Source organism: Dipodomys merriami, unplaced genomic scaffold, assembly GCF_024711535.1.
Source record: "Dipodomys merriami isolate MVZ:Mamm:240054 unplaced genomic scaffold, mDipMer1.0.p SCAF_8, whole genome shotgun sequence".
In the NCBI taxonomy this organism is placed as follows: domain Eukaryota; kingdom Metazoa; phylum Chordata; class Mammalia; order Rodentia; family Heteromyidae; genus Dipodomys; species Dipodomys merriami.
Window position 1 is genome coordinate 33,231,400 of NW_027206401.1, and position 17,578 is coordinate 33,248,977.

At 45.2% G+C, this 17,578-nt stretch overlaps 1 protein-coding gene across 2 annotated transcripts in view; it reads left to right on the forward strand.

Annotated features, from left to right (window-relative positions):
• Positions 1 to 17,578, forward strand: part of Scml4 (Scm polycomb group protein like 4) — a 70,096-nt gene that overhangs the window by 32,399 nt on the left and 20,119 nt on the right. Inside the window, exons 2-6 of one of the 2 annotated variants that reach the window (XM_070010092.1) lie at positions 2,451 to 2,661; positions 6,467 to 6,517; positions 11,056 to 11,185; positions 14,661 to 14,861; positions 15,619 to 15,813. In XM_070010092.1, coding sequence (XP_069866193.1) covers positions 2,509 to 2,661; positions 6,467 to 6,517; positions 11,056 to 11,185; positions 14,661 to 14,861; positions 15,619 to 15,813 — 730 coding nt within the window. In that variant the 5' untranslated portion in view covers positions 2,451 to 2,508. Of the gene's footprint in view, positions 1 to 2,450; positions 2,662 to 6,466; positions 6,518 to 11,055; positions 11,186 to 14,660; positions 15,109 to 15,618; positions 15,814 to 17,578 lie in introns of those variants that run through there. The other variant, XM_070010093.1, reaches the window with a different exon arrangement.

Below are 17,578 nucleotides of genomic sequence, written 5' to 3' on the forward strand. Positions count from 1 at the left end.
TCCCAAGGGAATCTCCATGTCTGGTAAAGTATACCTGGTCAATTCTGGTATTTCCATTTGGCAGCTCAGGACACCAAGACCCCAGGGTCTACTTACTGCCCTCACAAACCAGCCTTCCTGATCCATGCACACCTATGGTCCTTGTCTTTTGGAGAGGCAAAGTTTTCAGCTACCAATCACTGAGGTCCAAAATCAATGCCAAGATCACTATGCACAAGGGACAGTAGGAGAAAAACAAAGGAGGGGGTAACAGTGTTCCATAGGAAATGTACTCATTACCATACTCATGTAACTGTAACCCCTCTGTACAGTATCTTCACAAACAAAAAGATCACTATGCACTTGCTCTTGACTTTCACTTCTAAAATGTGTCTGTCCTCAATGTCCATCAATGTGTGGGCATTGGTTCCAATGTTGTCTCATACTAATTTTCTAATGACTGCTGTCTGGTGCTCATGTGGCTTGGGAGACATGGTGGCTCTTTCAGAGGCAGTGAGTTCTTCCAGGGAAAACACTGAGTCTCTAGCACTAAATGATTCAGATACTTTTTTTCCCCCAAAGGGTATCATAATGAAGACATCAGAGTTATACTTCAGGGAGAATGACTATGTGCCTGAAAATCCAGGGAATATTTGTGTTGGAAAGGTTGTTGCCTTGGGAATTCACATGGATCCCAAGACTGGTGACTGGTTCCCCCTGATGAGCAGTTTTGTGATTGGTGTTATTTGACTCTTGTCTTTTTCTTGTTTGAGTTTTAAGGATTTTTCTTGGCAAAATCCTCGAAGGAATTTAGGTCTGCAGTTGTTTCCCCCCCCCCCGCCCCCCCCACACATACACAATCATCTTGAAAGTTTGCTTTATAGATAAAGGCTGAGCAAGGAGCAACCCAAACACCAAACCACGAGGGCTTTCTCAAAACTAAACATAAAGTAAAAATAGAGAACAAAACAGGAAACAGTGGTTTGCTAAAAAAGAAAAGCAATATTTGTAGTTGCCTGGCAAAGTCCCTTCCCTTGCTTGGCAGAATGCAAGTTCAGAGACATCCCCTGCCAGCACTGCCCTGGTGCTGGCTACACTGATTTTTTTTTTCTTTTTCTTTTTGGCTGGTCCTGAGACTTGAACTCTGAGCCCAGGCTCTGTCCCTGAGCTTCTTTTGCTCAAGGCTAAGCACTCTACCACTTGAGCCACAGTGCCACTTCCAGCTATTTCAAAGTAGTTTATTGGAGATGAGTTTCATGGATTTTTCTCCCCAGGCTGGCTTTGAACTGTGATACTTAGACCTCAGCCTCCTGAGTAACTAGGATGACAGGCGTGAGCCACTGGCACCAGCCTGTACTAATTATAAATGATAGACATTTGCATAGGTTCTGGAGGACATTACACTGTCCTAGCCAACCAGGCATCTCCAACTTCTCCCACGTCAGCTATCACTTAGCATCAGTACCATCTCTTTGCAGCCCCCAGAGCTGTGGAGACATGGCCTGAGAGATGAAATTTCCCCTTTTCCCAAAACCTGCTCCACTGCTAGTCTCTGCCTTTTCTCCTGGCAACCCAGAATGAGAATTTAGGGGTTTATGCAAAGAACCCTGGGGTGTGATCTGCACTCAGCCCACTAACAAATGATCTCATATATATAGCTCTTCCTTGTCTGCCCATCTAAATCCAAGGACAGCTATGCTCATCTCAGAACCATTGTGAAAAATACAAGAGGTGAAGTAGGTAAATTTTGGCAGACTTGTGATGCCCTTATGCCTTACTGGGGTGACCTTCTTTTTGGAAAGTGGCTACTGACCCGTGTACGGGGATACACGGATCAAAAATAGTGTTGGATGTGGTGGCTCATACCTGTAATCCCAGCTATTTGGAAGGTGAGATTGGGAGTAGGACAGTTTGAGTAAAGCTAGGGATAAGGTTAGGAGATCCGCTAACAACCAGTAAGCTGGGTGTGGCTGTAACAAGGTATCAGTAGGAAGATCATGGTCTGAAGTCAGCCTCTGGCAAGAACATGAGATCCTACTTAACAAAAATAACTAAAGGGGAAAAGGAAAAAATGTCATGATTGTTTAGAACCCAGCCACAGAGACAGGAGTGAATGGCTGTGTATTTTTATTACCATTTAAAAAGTAATAATCCAAAGCTAAACTGACACTGAGTTGCAGGCAGCAGCATCTTGTGGTTGGTGACGTTGCTTCAGTTGTGTTTGGAGCCGGGATTCCATTATCTTCTCTGGTGTTTCCTCCCTTATTGTCATCTCCTGTCAAAGATAATGATCTTTGAAATGGCACTAGGGAGCCAGGATAGCGACCCCAGGGGCCCAGTGCATGGTAAATGCCCTAGGGGTGCCCTCCCAACTGCTTCTCAAACTGATCTGATCTGGGTTGTACTTGCAAACCAAGTAAATGCTCTGTTTGTTTTGTTTTGCTTTGTTTCGTGTCTGGACTAATGGTTAGCATCTCTTCTGCTTGTGAGTGATTTGCCACCTCATTCGTAAGACTGGCACCTGCCGAGATGCAGACTCCGAGGACCCCGGGGAAGCGAGGCCGGCCACCCCTGCACGCCACACCTGGGAAGATGGCTGTTCATAATCTTTATTCTGTTTCCACTGCTCCTTTACCAGCCCTGAAGATGCCAAAGAAAAGAGGGCGGAAACCTGGGTACAAGGTATGACTCCATCCTCTCCTTCTCCACAATGGTACAGGGCTGGGTTCCCCAGGAACTCGGGCAGAACTGGACTCCAAAATACCATGAAGGAGAAGTTGGTAAACCCAGGATCATAAAGAAGTCTGTCTCAGTAAAGCATGGGACAGACAAGGCCACATGCTTAGCACAGGGCAAGCTCTTGTGTGCGTTTTTATAAGAGGAGAAAGCAAACTAACCAGCTGGGGAATTATAAGGAGAGAAGATTTTAGGGTAATAGCTGAATTCATGTGGTTAAACCTCACTGTGTGTCAGAGCCTGAGCTGTTCCCTTTTAGTTCTGGCTGGAGTGGCTCTTGGAGCCACTTTCCGGAACTCATTCACCATTTCTCTTAGTGGAAGCAGATGATGTTCCTGAGACATTGGAATGAGTACTGTGAGCAGACCAGTATCAAAGGATGTAGAAATGTCTTCTGGAACATGGGGAGTCAGTCATGAGAAGAATCTAGAGTGTTAATCAGAGTTTCCTGCTTAGAAATGGGTGTTGATGTCACGTTTGGCTACAAAGAGGCATATGAGGGAAGATTAAAATCATAGGACTCTTTTTATCTTTTTGTGCTGGCACTGGGGCTTGAACTTAGGCCTCATGCTCTCATTTGGCTTTATTCACTCACTTGAGCCACAGTTCTACTTCCAACAGTTTGCCTGTTATTTGGAAATTAAGATGGAAATTAAGATTCTCAAGGACTTTTCTTTCCTGAGCTGGCTTCAAATCACGATCCTCAGATCTCAGCTTCCTGAGTAGCTTGAATTACAGGGTGAGCCACCCGTGCCTGGTTCTGGTAACTCTTTTAAGAATGAACGATTTGGAGAATAAATAAGGATATGGGCACAACTGCATAAACCAACAGAATCCAAGTGCATGGCTCCTCCCCTCCTTTTTTTTTTTTTTTTTTTTGTGCTGGTCCTGGTGCTTGATTCAGGGCCTGGACCCTGGGCATTGTCTCTGAGCTCTTTTTACACAGGGCTTCTCCTCTCATTTTTTAAAAAATAAGTTTTTTATTGTACAGAGGGGTTACAATCACATGAGCAAGGTAATGAGTACATTTCTTACCCAGCATTGTTGCCTTCTCCTTTGTTTTTCCCCTACCATCCCTTCCCTCCCACCTCCACAACTACATCTTCCCCCCCCCCCCCCGCGTAAATTGTAAAGTTCTTTTTATTTGACATAGCATCTTATACATTTCATTGTTGCAATGGGTCAACCTATTTAAACAATTTGTTTTTTCCCTTCCCCTCCACAAATTATACCGACATGAAATACAGTGAAATGGGTTATACCGTGGGGGAGGGACATACAAAGCAACAAAAAAATCACGTGGTACCTTATAAATACTTTAGAAACAACAGCAAGAAAGAAAAAAAAAAACACTGTGTCCTTATCTTAGGTTTCATTTCACTTAACATCATCTTATCCGACCTTTTCTGCTTAACTCAGACATATACTAGTTATTGCAAATAAGGGAAACCATGGGACCTATGTTTCTTTGCGCCTGGCTTACTTCACTTAATATAATTTTTACTAAGTCTTTCCATTTCCTAACAAATGGGCAATGTCATCCTTTCTGATGGAGGCATAGAATTCCTCCTCTCATTTTTTGAAGGGCTTAATGGAGAAAAAAGAACACTAAACATGGCCTCCATGAGCATTTTGGGCATTAGAAAATGAGTTGTGGAAATTTCTTCCCATTTATTTTTTCCTGAAATCAAGGCTTATGTTTCCATCTTGAGACCTGAATACTGAAACCAAAGTGCAAATTGGCAATTAACTTTCATATATTTAGAAAAATGTATGGAAATTATTTCAGGTCAGCAGGAAGAACTTCTGGAAGAGTTGGTAATGAGTTCAACCTTTATTCCTTTCATTCTCCTAGTTCTTCCAAATGTTGGAGAATAAAAGCAGCAGGTTGGGGAAAGGAGGGGGTTATCCCAAGCTATTTTGGGGTCATTCATTTTAGTTTAGTTTTTTTTTAGTGTCTTTGTTTGGCTCTCAAAAGATAATGTTTTCTTCATTGGTTATTTTTCTAACAAAAGGAACCTCCTTTGTTCATGATACCCATCCCCCAGCTTTTGAATTATGTCTCTTCCTGAAGCTGGCCCAGGACAGGTGTCATCCAGATAGGTACCATACCCTTACCAACATCTGGGAATTATATCTGGTGGCTGAAGCAGGGAAGCCTTTCTGTTTATAGAGCCAGGGAGCAGGTCCAGTCTCTGAAGAAAACACATTGAAACGTTCTCTCTCCTATTTGGCCTTCTTCCTGATCCCTTGGGGGCTGTGACCCAAGAATGAGAATTAACAACAGACAGAGAATTTCTGGGGCCAGCATGAATAGAAATTCACTCCATGGAAGGAACCTGATTTTGCAATTTTCCTGTCTCCTCAAATGGGCAGTTTTCAATGCTCTTGACACTCAGAACAAAAGCTTTTGGGCTGGCTGGCTAATGGTATGGAACCCTTGTCACACAGAAATGTCGAGGCTTTTAAAGTCCACTTCCCAAAAAATTATGGAAATGGATGGAAATCATGTCAGTTGGAGAGTCCCAGATAGCTTCTCAAGCCATGATATTAATGTTCTAGAATAGTTCCAAATCAGCGCCTATCTGCGATGACATCCCTGCATGGTAGAGCATGAGGACAGTCTGTGTTAAGCGAATGAGATTCCACATAAAAGAGCACTCATTATTCTCAACTCTATTTTACTAGCATGCATGAGTCGTCCAACTGGGGTTTCACTGTGACTTTTCCCCACATGTAAATGACATATCCCCATCAACTTCTCAGCCCCTATGGCTCTCCTCCCTCACACTCCCCCTTCTTAAAACAATTTCAACAGATTTTATTGTTCCATTCTCAAAACTACACAGACCATAGTCATCCCCATTCAACTTCTGTTAGCCCCTCCCTGCTTTGGTACCCAGCTCCCCATTGGAGTCTATTTATTTTCTTGTCATTCATTTCTTCTTGTGGAAAAGCCACCAAGGAAATGGAGCATTCTCACTCCACTTTCCAAATGACCGCTGATTTGTTAGTTTTAACTATGTGGGACACAGTTGGAGAGCCAGAATTTCTTTTGGTTTTGTTTGTTTACCTAGGTCTTTCTTCCCTTAAAGAACTTGTATTTATTATTATTATTATTACTATTATTATTATGTATGTGTGTGTGTGTGTGTGTGTGTGTGTGTGTGTGTGTGTGTGTATGGGGGCTTGAATTCAGGGCCTGAGCACGATCCCTGAGCTTCTGTATTCAAGGCTAGCACTCTACCACTTGAACCACAGCTCAACTTCAGGCTGGTTAACTTTGGTAATTAATTGGAGATGAGTGTCTCATAAACTTTTCTGCCCAGGCTGGTTTTGAACTGTGATCCTCAGATATTTGCCTGTTGAGTAATCAAAGTTGGGATTGTTTACAGGCATGAGCTACCATTACCTGGACCAAACACGTATCTTTTTTTTTTTTGGGTCCGGTTGTGGGGCCTGAACTCTGGGCCTGGGCGCTGTCCCTCAGCTCTTCAGCTCAAGGCTCTACCACTTGAGACACAGCGCCACTTCCGGCTTTTTTCTTTTTGCTTATGTGGTGCTGAGGAATCAAACCCAGGGCCTCATGCATGCAAAGCAAGCGCTCTACCACTGAGCCACCTTCCCAGCCCCAAACACATTTCTTATAAGCTCAGTTCTCAATGTCACAGTCTTGAATTTGAAGGGGAAAGCACTACAGGATAAAAGGACAATAATTTATTTTTGTTTTTATTTTTATTTTTGTCAGTAGTGGGGCTTGAACTCTGAACTTGGGCGCTGTCGCTGCACTCTTCAGCTCAAGGTGAGTGCTCTACTGCTTGAGTCACAGCGCCACTTCCAGTTTTCTGGTGGTTTATTGGAAATAAGAGTCTCATGGACTTTTCTGCCTGGGCTGGCTTTGAACCTCGATCCTAAGATCTCAGCTTCTTGGGTAGCTAGGATTACAGGCATGAGCCACCGATGCCCGGCACAATCATTATTTTCTAATAGGATAATAATATATGAACATTTCAGAACAATATAATGATGTAACACCACTCATAAAATAACTAAAATTCATTACATAAAAATGATCACAGTGATATATTCACATTAATAATATTACATAATGAAAGAATATGATTTGAGTCTTTATCAGGCTCATCTCTAGGAGTCTGAGGACGCCTTTTTGTGCACTCGATCTTGCTGGGTGGTATTTGTTACTTTGGTCTGGTCCAAGAATGGACCCAGGCTTCTCCCTTGCAGACCAGACCCAAGCAATGAGCCAGCAGTGGCCTCGAGCTGCTTCTGAGTGTTGAGGATAACATGGGTGAATTGCAGGCAGTAAAAGAAGGTCAGAGCTGCAGCAAGATGTCAGGCCCTGGAGTTCAGAGGTCAGGCCCCTCCCAGGGCCCATCTGTGCACCACATTGCTGGGGGGGGGGTGCTTACCACTGTGAGAATGACACTTTTTATGGCCTCGCTGGCCTTTTGTTACCCTCCACAAAGGAAACAAAATCCTCTTAATCGTATTTTCTACCAAGAGATGCTCCACCATTCCAGGAAGCCCTCTTTATTTTCAAATAGAACACTTACCAGCAAGCATCTTGTGTTTGGTCATTAGTTAAGAAACTCTCCCCAGATCAACAAGGGACTTTTCCTTACATCTCATGATTGAAGAGCCCACCAAGGTCTCTTTAAGGAGGCCAAAAGGGCCTGTTCCAAAGATTTACCCTGGTTTCTATATTGTATGTGCTATAGATTCTAATGACTTCAGGTGGTAGTATTTCAATCTATGTGGGTGCATGTGTGTATGTGTGTGTCCATGTGTGTATGTCCGTGTGTGTGTGTGTGTGTGTGTGTGTGTGTATGCATGCATATGCATGCCAGTGCTAGGGTTTGAATGGGCATTTCCTCTTAACTTTTTTCACTCAAGGCTGGTGCTTCACCACTTGAACCATAGCTCCATTTCTGGCTTTTTAGTGGTCAATTGGAGATGAAAGTCTCATAGACTTCCTTGCCTTAACTGGCTTCAAACAGAGATCCTCAAATTGCAACCTCTTGAGTAGCTAAGATTAAAAGCATGAGCCTCCTGCATCTCGCTGGGGTTTTATCTTGTTTGCTAAGGCTATGAACTGAATAATAGTTCTTGAAGAAAACAAAAAAGAATTAGTTTCTTAGTGCATACTGGTTCTACAAATGGAAAAGAAAGGTGAGCTGATCCTAGATTCCCAGCCCCTTTGTTGACCATTCCAGCTGGGATCTTCTTCCATTATCCCGTCCTGACTCTCTCAGAGAGCAAAGAGTCATCCTAGCCAGATCCTGGGTGAGCTTTTGAATTTCAGGTGAGAGTTCTCACTGTATCTATTTGTCTAGGGCTGTTGGTCTTGGAGGTTCTTGTACGTCACAACAAAGCCTTTCAGATGTCAAGTCTTTCAGTATGGGGCTGCCAAGAAAATGCTCAGTTTACTCTGAAAGTTCTCACTCTTAGTATTTTACATATAAACTCTACTTTAGGCTAGTTGGAGATTTACAGAAGAGTTGCAGAGATAGAGCTAGTGTTCTATACTCTCCAACTCTTGTTTCCCCAGTTAGCATCTTATACCTCCAAGTGAACCAATGATAAAGTATTAGATTATATTGTCCATTATTTTATAGTTTGCTTCAGATATTCTTCATTCTGTTCCAAGATTCTTTTCAAGATGCCATATTGCATTTAGTCATCATTTGTCTCGATCCCAAGGCCTCTCCTTCCATTATTTCCTAAATTTATTCCAATCAGGAATGACCCCATTTTAAGATTTCAAGCCAAAGTACAACTCCTCAATTGCACTCCTCAGTTCTCTTCCTTCTCTATTTCCACTGTCAACTCTTATCTCCTAACATACTATGCATCATGTCACTATCTTATCTATTTTCACACCCCCCCCCACCATTAGAATGTCAGTCTCATGAAGGTTCTGTTTTCTTTTCTTTTTTTAAATTTTTTTGGGGGGATCCAGTCATGGGGCCTGAACTCTGGGCCTGGGCGCTGTCCCTCAGCTCTTCAGCTTAAGGCTAGCACTCTACCACTTGAGCCACAATGCCATTTCCGGCTTTTTTCTTTTTGCTTATGTGGTGCTGAGGAATCGAACCCAGGACCTCAGGCATGCAAGGCAAGCGCTCTACCACTGAGCCACCTTCCCAGCCCTCTGTTTTGTTTTTATTTCAATGTCACAACCTTTCTTGTTAAGTTGCTAATTCTTCTTCTTCTTCTTCATCATCATCATCATCATCATTGCTTCTGATACTGGGGACTGAACTGAGAACTGAGCCTCATGTATTCTGGCAAGTGCTCTACCTCTTGAGCCACGCTCCACCGTCAGACAACTTGCTAAATCTGACAACCACTCAAGTCTTCTCTGATCAGAACCTTGGCTGTGGTTAACCACAGTCTCCTCCTGAAACACTTTCTGCATTTGGCTCTCACAATGCATTTGTCTCTTTTACTTTCCTTTCTTCCCCACTGGACACTATCTCCTGGCTCTTTGGCTCCTCCTCCTCATTGCTCCAGCTTCTCATGTTTTGGAGTCTTACAGAGCTTAATGTTGGCATCACCCCTCTCTGACATCTTAAATATCATCTCTGTATTGATGATTCCCAAATACTGTCCTCCATTTGGACTGTCTCTAGATCTTCACACTCAACTATCTATTTAACCTATTGACCCAAACTGTCCCATGATCTTCTTCATCCCCCTCCATTTTGCTGCCCCTACCCTAAAAAGCTATCCCTGTTTGGGCCAATTGTAGCTAGTTTCTCCCATAACCCCATATCCAATGTGTTGGTCAATCCCATCAATTCCACCTTCACATTCCATCCAGAATCCATGTACCACCCATCACCTCCTGTAACATTACCCTGATCCAACCTACACCATCTCTCATGCACTCTACATTAGTGGTCCTCCCACTTCATCTTTTCCAGCCTCTTCGCAAGACAGCAATCTGAAAGATAGTTGATTTTTTGCACCACACCTTTGTATGAGGTGAGCTCAAGACACCTCTCTTAATATATCGCTGTTAAGGTTCTCTGGCCCCTTCCCTCTTCATTCCATCGTTAGCACTTAGCACACTTACACCAGTTCATCTTATTTGCTGTCTATCTCCCTCTAATAGAATTTCAGTTCTACCAGGACAAAGATAAATTTGTTTTGTGGACTCTTTTTCCCTGTTGTATTCCCAGCAGCTTCAAGAGTGGCTGTCATGAAACAGGCTCATAATACATGTTTTCTGAATCCATACACAAATGAATATAAAATGATTGGATAACTCACAGTGAGGAGACAGTATAATACAGAATCATTATAATACTGTTTTATCATACTCTTATTTTTATTCTATTCTCAAAACCCAGGAAGAAAATTAGAAGATGGATGGGGATGGTATATATGTTAACAATGGGACACCAAACTTGCTGCTCAGACATGGTCCATGGACTGCAGTCTTGGTCTCTCCGAGGAGCTAATGGGAAGTGCAGAATTCCCGGTCCCACATGAAATTCCTGGAATTTGCGTTTTAACGAAACCCCCAGGAGGCTGCTCACAAAATCTGACAAGCACTGATATTGATCAGTGCTCACCCTTAATTGTGTGTTAGAACCAGTGGGTGGGTCTCACAGACTAACCCCTCCCTTATCTGGAATGGGTTCGGATGTAACAGTGGTGACATGTTTATTCCTTACCATGGGGCAGAGAGCTAAGCTTGTCTCTGTACCAAGCATGGTGCAGAGTGATTTGTTAATACCGATCGCATCCTTGAGGCATCTCCATCTCAAGTCTGCAAGAGCAAATTTCAACTCCTTGATTGTGGTGGCAGATGAGACTCCCCACAGTGAGCGCCTGCTGCTCACTCCCGTCCACATCCAGGCCAGCGGGGGGCCATGCTGCAGGAAATAGACACCCTGCCGCTTGCGTCCTGTGCCAGGGTCCAGCAGGATTCAGTGGTCTCTGCAGAGTGAGGAGGGGTCAGGGTCAGTCTCTAAGTGGGGGGGGCATGGAGACAGCCTTGTGCATGGGGTTCTAGGGAGTACAGGCATGTGGGGAGAAAGCATTTTGCATTCAGAGGGAGGATTAGTTTCCACTCTTAACACCTTTGCACATTCCCCCACCAGTGCCCCATTTCCTGGGTGGCTTTGCCATAAGGAGGTGATTCGGAGCTGACCTCTGAATGTGACCCCCAATGGGGTTCTTGAGCATGACCTGGAATTGGCAGCCTGTCAAAGCTGCAACATTAGGAAGATGTGGAAACATGGTTCAGCTGGTGTACAAGGAAAGAGTGTGAGACAGGTGTGACTTTTGCTGACCACCCAGGCTCTCTTACAGCTCAAGCCTCCGGTTCTCATGACTCCATTAGCCCTCTCACCTCCGCGGAGCACCCCAGAGCCGGACCTCAGCTCCATCCCCCAGGACGCAGCCACCATACCCAGCTTGGTGGCAGCGCAGACTCTCACAGGTAGGTGAGCAGGTAAACAGATGGCCTGTTCTCTGACAGCTACTTTGTGAGCTGAAGAGCTGCCAATGGAAGGATTCGATGTGGTAGCTATGTCATGGATTCTCTGAGATTACTCTGTCTTGTAGTTTGGATTATTTGAAATTCGGTTTGCAAAGCATTTCGGGTTCAGCGGATTGCTTTGGGGTAGGACAAGAATCTGTTCATAAGAGTGATCAGATTTTTTTTTTCCGGGCCAGATTTCCATGGTAACAAGTATAAGCCTGCTGTTTCTGTTCTGTGTTTGTCCTTTCAGATTTCCAAAGATTGCTACTCTCTCTGAGTCCTGTCCTAGTGCCCTCCAATCTGGTCAGAGTAGTGAGCATCTCAAACTGTGTCTTCAAGAGAGAGTCTACTCCCTCCCCAACAGTTTTATCCTAATGGTAACAGCAATGTAACTGGGTCAGCTGTGTGCTGAGCACACACACACACACACACACACACACACACACACACACACACACACACACACACTGCACACACATACCCCTTCCCCCCCCCTCAACCCCACTTTTTACTCTGTTGTGCTTAAGTAAAGACCAAACCCATTAATATGGCTGACAGGGCTCTGCAGGCTCCATTCCCCTGTGACCCTTCCTACTGCTCTACTGTCAGTTCGAGGGGCTGGCCAGAGGGTCTCAGCACAGGCTTGTCCTCCATCTGGAATGAGTTCCCCTTCTGCTCGCCCTATCCTTGTCTTTCACCTCAGTACAGACATTCCACCTGCCAGAAAGTCTTCTCTGCCTTCCCTGCCAGCCCCTCTCCCACGTGAACTGCCAAGCAGCTCCCGGGTCTCTGACAGCCCCAGCACCTCTGCTCTCCCCTCAGCTCCTGGGGAAACCTGCTCTTTTACCACAGAACTGCCTCAGGCTCCTTCAGGAAGGAGGGCTCCAAAAGGGAGGCGGACTCTGCCTGACCACTGAGTAGCAAATTCTTTTTTCTTTTTCTTTCTTTCTTTTTTTTTTTGTCAGTCATGAGATTGAACTCAGGGCCTGGGTGCTGTCCCTGAACTCTTGTGCTCAAAGCTAGTGTCTACCACTTTGAGCCATAGCACCACTTCTGGTTTTCTGGTGGTTAATTGGAGATAAGAGTCTCGGACTTTCTTGCCTGGGCTGGCTTTGAAGTGTGATCCTCAGATGTCAGCCTCCTGAGAAGCTAGGATTACTGGTCAGCTCGGCTTTGAATTCTTTTTTTTTTTGTCTGTTGTGAGGCTTGAACTCTGGACTTGGACACTGTCCCTCAGCTCTTCAGCTCAAGGAGAGTGCTCTACCACTTGAGCCACAGTGCCACTTCAGGTTTTCTAGTGGTTTATTGTAGATAAGAGTCTCATGGACTTTCCTGCCCGGGCTGGCTTTGAACTGAGATCCTTAGATCTCAGCCTCCTAAGTAGCTGGATTACAGGTGTGAGCCACCGGTTCCCTGGCTTTCAGCTTTGAATTCTTGATGTTGTCACACACACACACACACACACACACACACACACACACACACACACACACAGAGGAGCTTGAGGATACTTTGAGGTAGAGGTCAAGAAAGTGTATTAGTAAAGGAAAGCAAAAGAATTCTAGAGAAGGGCTGGGAAGGTGGCTCAGTGGTAGAGCGCTTGCCTTGCATGCTCCAGGCCCTGGGTTCGATTCCTCAGTACCACATAAGCAAAAAGAAAAAAGCCGGAAGTGGCGCTGTGGCTCAAGTGGTAGAGCGCTAGCCTTGAGCTGAAGAGCTGAGGGACAGTGCCCAGGCCCAGAGTTCAGGCCCCACGACCAGACCCGCCCCCCCCCCCCCAAAAAAAAAAGAATTCTAGAGAAAGCACATACTCAGATACAGGGACAGGCACATCTGATCACACGGGCAAAGTGTGCTTTCACCGCAGAAGTATTTCTAAGGAAGAAGCAGTTTGAGGTCTGGCTCAGCTTCACCCCAGGATATGTGTCTCCCTTTGTTCTCACAGCTGGTAATAGTTGGTCATTCTTGCTGTCTCACTGTTTTATCACTTGGGCTGAGAGACTTCAAGGTTTGGCCTGTTCACTCAACTTGGGTCATTGATGTCTCAGGATCCCTTTAAACAAAGGCTGGGTTATGCCACGTCCTCCTTTCAACACAGGTGTCCATCCTTGAGATTAAGTCTTTTCAAACACGTTTTGTGCCAACGAGAATCATTTTTCCCCAAGTGCTTTGTTTTTTGTTTCTTTCTAGGACAAGGTTCTCTAAGATATCTTTGCTCAGTTCTCAGGGACAATGAGTATTATTCGGGAAAGCAGACAAGGTCAGATGGAGACAGCTGCCCTTCTCCCATTTTTTTTCCTTTTTACTAAACATTGTGGGTTAGAGCTGCGTATAAGTCTTTAAAAAGAAAACATAGTGTCTGTGTGCTTTTAATCAAGTTATTCATTACACAGTGTTCATCTCTGAATTCCTGGTTATCTCCCATGTCTCATTTTCCCCAATCTGACCTGCCTCCCCTCCCTCCCATCCCCCCCCCGGCCCCCACAGAAGCTGCATCTTCTCCTCCTGTTTCCTCCTGACTCACACAAATATATTGTACTTGGAAAACTAGTGTGTAGATAGTCTAACATTTTTCTATTTTCCTACTTACATTACACAAATTTGATCCTTTCCTGTAAATGAATAAAATACATTAATATAGTCGAGAAGAAAAATATCCTATCAACAAACATGATTTGGGGATATTTGATCAAAAATTTTTATGGAGAAAGATACATTACCTAGAAGGTGTAGGAACCTTTGATTGGGCTCAGCTAAATGGCTTCTTGAACATTTATTTCCTCTGAGATTCTAAATACTCTCTTTAGAACCTCATTGAAAATATAGTCTCTTGAGTGATTAGCATCACATCAATTTAAAAAAGAATTGGTGATACTGAGGTTCGAACTTAGGACTTCATACTTGCTAGGCAGATGAGCCAGGCTTCCAGACCTTTATTTATTTATTTATTTATTTATTTGAAACCATATAGCCTATATCTCACCATATAGCCTAAGCTGGGGTGGAACTTACCATGTAGTTGAGGTTCAACTTAAACTTGATCCTCCTGCCTCTGTCTCCTGAGTGCTGGAAGTATACAGGTGTGCACTACCATACCCAGCCAGCATGTCAAGTTTTTAATTCATGGAAGGTTCACAAAGAAATGACAGCCTTTATGTCCCTTTAGAGGAGGAAGAAAGTATTTTGTAGTGTCCTTGCCCAGCATGGAGATACATTTAAATACCTGGCTCACCATCACGGTGTCCAATTCTGATCTGAGTACTTTAGCAGACCCACCTGCCTCTCTGCTCCCTGCCTGGGGCTCCTTGCCCTGGCAGTTTCCCAAGTTTGATTCTTTTACCTCTTTTGTGAGCCCAAGCCTGGGACCCCAGGGGCGGGGGGCGGCCTGCTGCTTGTTCGTTCAATGCAGGCATTGTGCTCTCTGCCCTCACAGTCTGCCTCTACGTCAACAAGCAGGCCAACACGGGGCCGTACCTGGAGAGAAGGAAGCTGCAGCAGCTCCCAGAGCACTTCGGACCGGAGAGGCCGGCAGCCGTCCTGCAGCAGGCCATCCAGGCATGCATCGACTGCGCCCACCAGCAAAAGCTGGTCTTCTCCCTGATCAAGCAGGGCTTCAGTGGTGAGCTGGTGGCAGGTGAGGCCCAGGAAGCTTGTACAAGCAGGGCCATCGGGAGGTGTTTGAAGAGGATAGCAGGGAGGACATTGGGTGTGGCCAGGGCCTGAGCTCCATCTACCGAGCTCCCAGGAACTTTGCGAAATCATCTGTGAAATCATCACCTAGAAATCATTTCTCAGGACTCCAGAATTTGCTTCCAGGTCTGGACAGGAAGACGGGATACCTGGGTCCTTCCCCTTGAGTCGTCCCTGTCTCCCATCCTCCACTTACAATCCCCTCAATAAATTGTATTGTTCTACCTTTATGATAATCCAGAATCCAGCCATTTTTACCACCTACAATAACCAGGGTTGCTCTTTAGAAACTCAAAGTTCCCACATGCCTTTCCAATGGCTCCCATGTTAGATCCCACAGATCTAGGTGACTTGTCCCTGATTAAAGGAGAAAGAAGAAAGGTTAAAGAGTACTCCAGGTTGACACACAGAGGCATGAATCAGGCTGAGGTCTCGTCTAATAAATGACTAATAAGTAAGCCTTCCTTTTGCGAGAGCCATACAGGTGAGCTAGACCCCCTCAGAGGTGGAGAAGCTGTGCTGGACATATGCCTTTGAGAACTAAAGTGAATTAAGTTGGCCCTGGTTGGGTTGTTCAGAACACAGTCACCTGTAGAAGCCCTAGATCCTCTGACCCTTTCTGAACTAGCCAGTAGGGTTGTCTGCATGGCACTATTTTGGGGGACCCTCCCCACACTGAGTTGCCATCTCTGCCTTTCCAGTGTCTGCCTCCTTTGATGGAAAGGAGCATGTGAGGAGCGTGCCAGTGGTGAACAGCATTGGCTACGTCCTTCGCTTCCTGGCCAAGCTGTGCCGCAGCCTTCTGTGTGACAGCCTCTTCAGCCACCAGCCCTTCCCGGGGAGCCCTGGGGCCTCTGAGAAGGCCCAGGACAGAGAGGATGTGAGAACAGACTTGGGTAGGTCCCGTGTGACTTTCCCCACTGCAGGAACCTTGTCCCAGTCTAGCAGGTGCAGCGGCAGTGGGAGGAGCTGGAGAGTTTTCCTTGGAGGCTGGGCACTGCCTCTCTGGGAACACAGAGCCAGCTGGGATTTGAGGGCATCCAGACCATCCTCACCCCCTACGGGAGCTACTGAGAGCTAACTGCTCGCTTTGAGGCCTGGGTGGTTAGTTAAGACTTTAGACAGAGGCGATATTACATCCTATGAGTGATTTTCCTCCCTCTGGAGCTACAGAATGGAGACATTGCCAAGAATCCAGAGCCAAAGACTAGATGAAGTGAGTGACAGTGTCACATCTCTCCCTGTGCGAAGAAGCAGGGGACAAATGTTTGTTAGAGGACATTGATTGGGTTGTGTATCAAATAATCCTCTGTCAAACATTGGGATTTCTTCTCATCATCCAAGATTTGAGCTACTTTTTGTATCAGAAGCTTTGGAATAGCTCAGGATGAAAGAAGGCTGGTGAACAGAGGAACAAGGCCATATGGACAAAGTTGCCCCAGTGTTGTTGTCCTCAGGACTCCATGCTAACAAGAGGTGCTCTTCCTGCTTTGAAGCCCCCAGCCAGCAGTGCACCAAGAGTCCAAGAATATCAAGATGCATAGAAACTTTCCTCTGTTTTCCTTTCTCTGAAAGCAGTTGATCTATGAAACACACATGGGCAGTGGAAACAGAATGGAGCCGTTGCAATCCTCTGTAACTAGCTATCAAACCTTGTTGGCAGGCATGGTGGGAAAGATCTGTCTTGGATGAGACAAATGCAGGTACATAGGAATGTTTTTGAGGAATAAAGTGATGATGACAAGGGTTAGGTAGGTCTGTGCTCACAGGCAGTTTAGAGCATTAAACAAAAGGATACTTACAGTACAACAAGCTGCATCTCTATAGGTATGGTAGTACTTGACTTTATTCTTAGCACTAGGGATACCGAGGCAAGAGGATTGCTGGTATAAAGCCAACCTGAGCTACAGAGTGAGACTGTTGGGGTGAGCAGGGAGAATGGTTGTATCTGAAGCCCAGGAGGACAGCAGAAAAGGATCAATTATATACTCATCATAGGTTTTCTTGGATACCATTGAGAACCTTGTTTATGCTTTTGCTCCAATCTCTCTGAGACCTTGGAAGTGGAAGAAATTAGGCCTTTATAAAGGAAGGAGCCTAACTGAATAAGGGTGGGATGCTGTATACCTCCACACCTTTCTCCATGTCTATGTATAAGCTAGGACGTCTCCTTGTCTTTCTGGACCCATTCTTACCTTAGATGAGAAGTTGGAGGTGCTGGGATAGAATGTTCCCTCTGGTTTGGACAGTTTTAAAATCTGGCTTCTCCTACAAACAATAGTCAATCCAGAAACATATCTCTTTGCTTCTCCCTTCCCCCTACCTCCTCCTTTGCTTCTCCTCCCCCTCCCCCTCCCCCCCCTCCTTTCTGGTCTTGAACTTACAATTCCCCCATGTCAGTCATCCTTCTCAGCTCCCAAGGGCTGGGATTATAAGTATGTGTCACTGTACCTGGCCTTGAAACATACATAATACGCATGTGCATCTATTGGGGTAGTAGAGGTTTGAACTCAGGACATTGAGCTTGCTAGGCAGATGCTCTACCCTTGATTTATGCCCCCACCTCCCATATTCTTCAGTGAATTGCCTTTCTACTAAGTCTGGCAATGAGACTAGCAGAGCAATGGGCTTTCATTCTCAAACCCTTGCCTCATGTGCTGA